General features: G+C 43.4%; 2 protein-coding genes across 2 annotated transcripts in view; one reads left to right on the top strand and one right to left on the bottom strand.

Annotated features, from left to right (window-relative positions):
- The window catches only part of LOC114461194 (EMILIN-1-like), a 33,432-nt gene that overhangs the window by 4,797 nt on the left and 21,772 nt on the right, over window positions 1-6,863 (bottom strand). Inside the window, exon 14 of the mRNA XM_028443098.1 lies at window positions 21-26. The gene's annotated coding sequence lies outside the window, so the exon portion shown is untranslated. The remainder of the gene's footprint in view (window positions 1-20; window positions 27-6,863) is intronic.
- LOC114461195 (chymotrypsin B) lies at window positions 3,455-4,938 on the top strand. The gene is made up of 7 exons (XM_028443099.1): window positions 3,455-3,515; window positions 3,589-3,692; window positions 3,784-3,863; window positions 4,083-4,164; window positions 4,224-4,404; window positions 4,476-4,609; window positions 4,699-4,938. Exons 1-7 carry the CDS (start codon window positions 3,464-3,466, stop codon window positions 4,858-4,860), a joined length of 795 nt encoding a protein of 264 aa, XP_028298900.1. The 5' UTR covers window positions 3,455-3,463; the 3' UTR covers window positions 4,861-4,938.

Raw genomic sequence — 6,863 nt, 5'->3', positions numbered from 1 at the left:
CCTCTCCACGCAGCTACGAGCAGCCATCTGTGGGTCTAGGTCTAAGGTGGTGGTGGTGTTTCTTTGTGTGCTGTGCAGTCCTGGTGTGGTGTTTAAGCGTTTCCCCTCCTGTAGTTGTGAGTGTGTCACTTTATTTTGATGTGATTTATCTGGACCCTCCTCCCACCTTAATGGTAAGCCCAGTTGTTGCTGAAGGGAGCTTAACTCTTTTATGTGAACAAAGCTTTTTTATATTGTTAAAGAATAAAACATTGTAAATTATTTAACCTGGAAACACGTCTCTGCTCTCCTTATACCAGCTCACCTGTGAGCCTTTCTTTTACCCTTTGAAATAAGGTTTTGTTCATCTTCATTTCTGGGGTTGGCGTTGTACTGTACATCCTCGTATCGCCACACATATACATATAGACATGAGCTCCCACTCTGCTGTAACCTAATCATCTTTAGTGGAGACAAGTTTTAACAGAATTACCTGTGAAATTAATAAATTTATTGACACACTAAGAATGTATTATTTAAACTAACTTATTACTCTTATGAAATGTATTTCTCTCAAAGGAACAACAATATGGTTTCACATGGACTGCTTTAACCAGTGTGTGAATTGTTTTAGTTTGTCGAACAAGAGTGAGATTAAAAGAAGTTTTATTTCTATCACTGCAGCGTCTCACCCTCTCTTTATCTACACACGTGTACGTGTCTAACTCTCACTAAACTTACCTAATGTCAGTAGTTAGATGTAGACACAGGTGTGTGTGACGCTATCGTGATCATGTGACCTTCACTATGTAGCACCGTCTACGTGACATGTAAACACTTAGAAAATAATATTAGGTGTGCAGGTGTGTACACACGTGTGTAAGTCAGTAAGTGTGTGTGTGTGTGTGTGTGTGTGTGTGTGTGTTGTATTCTGTCCAATCACAGCCATGATCTGACTCAGAGCGTAACACTACAGTCACTACCACTCTATGGACGGGTGTAGTGACACACGCTGTAACCAGACTAAATGGTGGTCTGTTATACACACACACACACACACACACACACACACTTACATACCTGCACACGTGTACATGCGTAATATTTTTCCTAAGTGTTTACATGTCACGTAGACGGTCCTACATAGTGAAGGTCACATGATCACTATAGCGTCACACACCTGTGTCTACGTGTAACTGATATATTTATGTTTGTTAGGTGTACATCCAGGTGTGGTGTAGGTGTGTGTACACTTTAATGTGTGTGTACATTAAAGCGTCTGCAGACGTGTTAACATGTTAGTCACACATGCAGACGTGACTTGTGCATTGTGCCCATCTACTCATTCTAAGTCTATGGAGAATGTAGATCAGATGTGCAGGTGCAGGGTACGCGTTCGTTTGACTGGTGTACATGAAATTAGAAGCGATCCGACCAAGAAACATGAAAAACAATAACATATGACATGGAAGGACATTTATGGGAGTACTGGGGAGCAGCCACAGCAGAGCTCCGTTTCTTAGATGAGAAATATGAGAATCAATGGGTAAGAAGAAGAGATTAAAAAAAAGTCATCACAGGTCAACTATGTGATCACCTACATAGGAACAATTTATAGAGAGCTTTCAGTCTGGCTTTAGAGCCAATCACAGCACAGAGACTGTCTTAGTAACAGTAACCAATGATCTCCTCTTAGCCTCAGACAGAGGGTTGGTCTCAGTTCTGGTGATCTTAGATCTCAGTGCAGCCTTTGATACAGTGGATCATCATCTACTGCTGCAGAGACTGGAAAGTGTTTTTGGGTTTAAATCCTACCAATCAGACAGAACCACTTTGTTCATGTTAATAATCTGTTCTCAGCCAGAGTTAATCATGGAGTTCCACAAGGTTCAGTTTTAGGACCAATACTCTTTACATTATATATGCTTCCACTAGGTAACATTATCAGAACATTATATACATTGATATTCAGATGATACACAGCTTTATCTCTCAATGAAATCAGATGAAACTCATCAGTTATTAAAACTCCAGGTTTGTCTTAATGACATCACATCCTGGATGAGTCGTAACTTTCTCCTTCTTCACCAGGATAAAACCAAAGTGATTTTATTTGGTCCAAAACACCTCAGAGATAAATTATCAGAGTAAATAGTGTCTCTGGATGACATCACTCTGTCACCCAGCACCACAGTAATAAACATAGACATTATCTTTGATACTGACTTATCCTTTAATTCTCATATTAAACAAATCACAAGGACAGCCTTCTTCTACCTCTGTAATATCTATAAAATCAGGAATATCTTGACCCAGAATGATGCTGAAAAACTAATCCATGCATGTGTTACATCTAGATTAGATTATTATAACTCTATACTGTCAGGATGTCCTAGTAACTCACTAAAAAGTCTCCAGTTAATTCAGAATGCTGCAGCTAGAATACTAACAGGTACTAACAGGAGAGAACATATTTCTACAGTATTGGCTTCTCTTCATTGACTTCCTGTAAAATCTAGAATAGAGTTTAAAATCCTCCTGTTAGCATACAAAGCTCTACGTGATCTAGCTCCTGTATATCTATAGACCTGTTAGTGTCCTATCATCCAGGTAGATCACTCTGCTCTCAGTCTGATGGTCTTCTGGAAGTTCCTAAAGTGTCTAGAAGTAGAACAGGAGGCAGAACGTTCAGCTACCAGGCTCCTCCCCTTTGAAACCAGCTCCCAGTCTTACTACAGGAGGCTGCTACTCTCTACACCTTTAAAAATGAGCTCAAAACCTACTTATTTACTAAAGCATATACTGTATAATAGCGTTAGCCTAAAGTGGACTTGGTCTCATCTGTAATGGTCACAATCACTGACCATTACGTGTGACCGTTAAACTCAAAACCTACTTATTTGATCAAGCATATACTGTACAATAGCATTAACTTAAAGTGGACAGAGTCTCGTCTGTAATGGTCGTAATCACAGACCATGGTCCTTCTATCCTATTCTGTTTGACCTTCTGTTCACTAACCCCAACCAGTGGAACCAGATGTTCTCCACCTTTGAACCTGGTTCTAACAGAGTTCTTTCTTCCTACTGTCACTGTTTGTTCATGTGGATCTTGTTGGTTCTTTTTCTTATTGTGGACTTTATATTTATACTTTGTTGTAACTTGCACTTTATAAATAAAGTTGAATTGAATTGAATAAAGAAAAGTTATTTATTTATTTATATATTATTTATATAAAGAAGAGTTAAAGTTGATTAATTATAATTTGGAGCTTTGTGACATACAAATTGTTTCTGAAGCTGATGAAGGAGACCTAGATGTGCTTATACAGCACGTTGCCAGATGTTTGATCCTCTGGTGAGCGTGGGAACGCTGCAGCTGCTCGCTCTGATAAGTACGTGTGCTGCTCTGTGATTGGCTGAGAGAGGATAAGAGTGTGTATAAAACTACAGGTCGATGAGCTCTCATCATCATCAGCATCACCATGGCCTTCCTGTGGATCATCTCTTGTCTTGCCTTCGTCAGCGCCGCCTATGGTGAGAAACCACATGGTTGCACCGTGGGATCCTTTGATCAGAGATGTTGATCTTTACCTACTTTCACCCACAGGATGTGGCACCCCCGCCATCCCTCCTGAGGTGACTGGATACGCTCGCATTGTCAATGGAGAAGAGGCCGTCCCTCACTCCTGGCCCTGGCAGGTGTCCCTGCAGGTAAGCTCCTCCCTCTTTCTCCTCCTTCTTCTTCTTCACTTCGTAATCTTTTTTTCTTCTTTTTCTGCTGAAACATGACGTTTCCTCTCAGCAATCTAACGGCTTCCACTTCTGTGGAGGATCTCTGATCAACGAGAACTGGGTGGTTACCGCTGCTCACTGCAACGTCAGGTGAGCTCACGGCTGATTAGCTCCAGAGCAGACAGGTGACCCATTCCTGAGCTCTGATTGGTGGAGGTGTTCTGGTTAAGGCCTAGAGAAGGTTCAGTTTGTAGTCACTTTAAAACACGACAAACATCAAAGGAAAAGAATGAACGTTAGAATGAGTGAGTTAGTGGGAACATGTCACACACACACACACACACACACACACTGACTGTATGGTTTCAGGACTTACCATCGTGTGATCGCTGGCGAGCACGATAAGGGCTTCGGCTCCAACGAGGACACCCAGGTCCTGAAGCCTGCCAAGGTAAGGCCCCGCCCACAGCCCTTTAGCTCCTCCCACCCTGACCGTGTGTGCGTGTGCAGGTCATCACCCACCCCAAGTGGAACCCCAGGACCATCAACAACGATATTGCCCTCATCAAGCTGGCGTCCCCCGCCCGCCTGGGCACCAACGTGTCCCCCGTCTGTCTCGCCGAGACCTCCGACGTCTTCGCCGCTGGAATGAAATGCGTGACCTCCGGATGGGGCCTGACCCGCTACAATGGTGAGCTGACACATTTCCTCAGTCAAAGACGTGCATGTGCAGTGAGTGAGCGCCCACCCTGCTCTCCACAGCTCCCAGCACTCCCAACAAGCTCCAGCAGGCGGCGCTGCCCCTGCTGTCCAACGAGCAGTGCAAGAGACACTGGGGCAGCAACATCTCTGACGTCATGATCTGTGCCGGAGGAGCCGGAGCCACGTCCTGCATGGTGAGCCAGGCACACACACACACACACACACACACACGCACACACACAGTCCTGCTAACCCCCCCCCCCCCACACACACACACACACAGGGAGACTCTGGTGGTCCTCTGGTCTGTGAGAAGGACAATGCCTGGACTCTAGTGGGAATCGTGTCCTGGGGAAGCAGCCGCTGCTCCACCTCCACCCCTGCAGTGTACGCCCGCGTCACGGAGCTCAGGGCCTGGGTGGACCAGACTCTCGCTGCCAACTGAACGATCTCTGGGAAAACCACAGACCTGGTTCAGAGCACGATGATGATGCTGAATGACAATAAACATATTTGAAATGAGCTTCAGTTTGACTTGGACTTTATTTATGATGAGCAAATGCAAATATGAACGCATGAAGCAGCTCCAATAGTCACTCTATGTGAACACGTGAATATGACTGACCTCCAATAATGGTTCAACACTCACTACATCTAAGCTGTGACTTTCCAGGGTAGTAATACATCCAATAACAACGCGCCAATTTATGTTTTTCCACATTGAGCTGGTTTAGGGCCGGGAGTTTAACAACTGGTTCACATTTGACACAAATCGGAGTTTGTATGTGCAAATGGGAGCATTTTCCAAAAAATTAGTATTTTGTCATTTTTGCCCAAAATTCACGACTCCGCCCTGCAAACACCGTAAAAGTTATCAAAAGTCCATGGATCAATTTCAGTGCCCCACTTCTCTAGATGAGCTCCAGTGATTTTGAAACCGTCAGTGAAACGTTCTTGGAGAAATGCGTTAAAATACGTGAGCGAAAATAGCAATTTTGCAATTTTCAACATTCAATTCAAGATTCTGGACTACCTGTGTGTTTTGTGGCGTGGTCTGAATAAAATTTTTCACTTGTCTTGTCATGGTATACTTCTGTGTCCATTTTCATGATTCTACAAAGAAATTATTTTTTTGGCAATTCCAATCTCGTAGTGCATTTTTGGTGTACTTGGGGGTGCTGGCGAGTCAAAATTTAGCATTTTTAAAATCGGAAATAGCCAGAAATTAGAGAAGTGTGCGATTGAATTTTGTTGGAATTTTTTAGACTCTCCATAATGGTTCAGTGGGTGAAAAGTAGGTGAGTTGGTTCCAACACCGGGAAAGAAAGAAAGAAAGAAATAATAATAATCCAACCCAATAACAATGTTTCCTCTCTTTATGAGTACCTGAACTATACATTTTCGGAAAGCGCGGGGGCATGTGGCATTTGCATAGGCTCCACCCTTCCCTTGTAGTGGGCTACTACAAGACCAAGAGGCCCTTCACCAGCTCGTGGTGCTCAGGCCTAATAATGATTGGATTTATAAAGCACTTTACAGAAACCATTATTCATTCACACCAATCATACTGGTGGTGGTAAGCTACAATGTAGCATCAGCTGCCCTGGGGCAGACTGACAGAAGTGTGGCTGCCTACGGCCCCTCCCACCACCAACATTCATACCCATTCATACCAGGCAGTGTAGATAAAGTGTCTTGCCCAAGAACACAACAACAATGACTTGGAAAGAGCAGGATTAGAACCCCCAACCCTTCAGTTATTGGATGCCCCACTTTACCACTGATCCACGGTCGCCTGGTCGGACTAGACCCCTAGAACCCTCCCAGGTAGTATGTAGTCTCAAATTGTGGGATCAGATGTTAGCTAGAACCCTTCTATCGACGAGGATGCTTGACGGCTAATCAACATGTGGGAATTACATAACTATTCAAATCTTGGTCAATAATCAATCAAATTGAATTACTTTGGTACCAATCGGTACCAAAGTAAACTGTTAGCACAAAATGCATATATTGACCTACTTATGAGGTTATTCCAGGTCAAACATTAATGAGAATGACATTTTTCCTCAAAATGCAGAAAACATAGTAATGATTGCCTCTCTTTATGTAAAAAGTCTTGAAAGAAGTCGTGAGTTATAAACCTTGGACTATGCCCTACTCCTTCCCTCACTCACTCACCTCAAGAGAACCAAAGAAGGTTCTTTCTCTCAGAGACAGGGGTGAACGTCCACCAATGTAAGGGATGAGAAATGATTGATGGGTTCTGTACAGATGCTGAAAGCTGGTGGTACGTCAACCTTTATAACTGCAGTCTGATCAATACAGTCTGATCACATCCATTCAGTCAGGACAGATGTGATTATGAACCAGTATTGGACCTGTCAATCAGAGCCAGAGAGCATTCACTACCTAGAGATCTGAATCCAGGGCCTGGCAACGCCAACA

This window comes from Gouania willdenowi, chromosome 3 (genome assembly GCF_900634775.1).
Source record: "Gouania willdenowi chromosome 3, fGouWil2.1, whole genome shotgun sequence".
In the NCBI taxonomy this organism is placed as follows: domain Eukaryota; kingdom Metazoa; phylum Chordata; class Actinopteri; order Blenniiformes; family Gobiesocidae; genus Gouania; species Gouania willdenowi.
This window is presented reverse-complemented; position numbering and strand designations above follow the sequence as displayed.

Coding starts and splice junctions, on each gene's coding strand:
- LOC114461195 (XM_028443099.1), top strand. CDS start 3,464: ATGGCCTTCCTGTGGATCATCTCTTGTCTTGCCTTCGTCAGCGCCGCC. Junction 3,864..4,082: donor GCTGCTCACTGCAACGTCAG/GTGAGCTCACGG, acceptor GTATGGTTTCAG/GACTTACCATCGTGTGATCG. Junction 4,405..4,475: donor GGGCCTGACCCGCTACAATG/GTGAGCTGACAC, acceptor TGCTCTCCACAG/CTCCCAGCACTCCCAACAAG.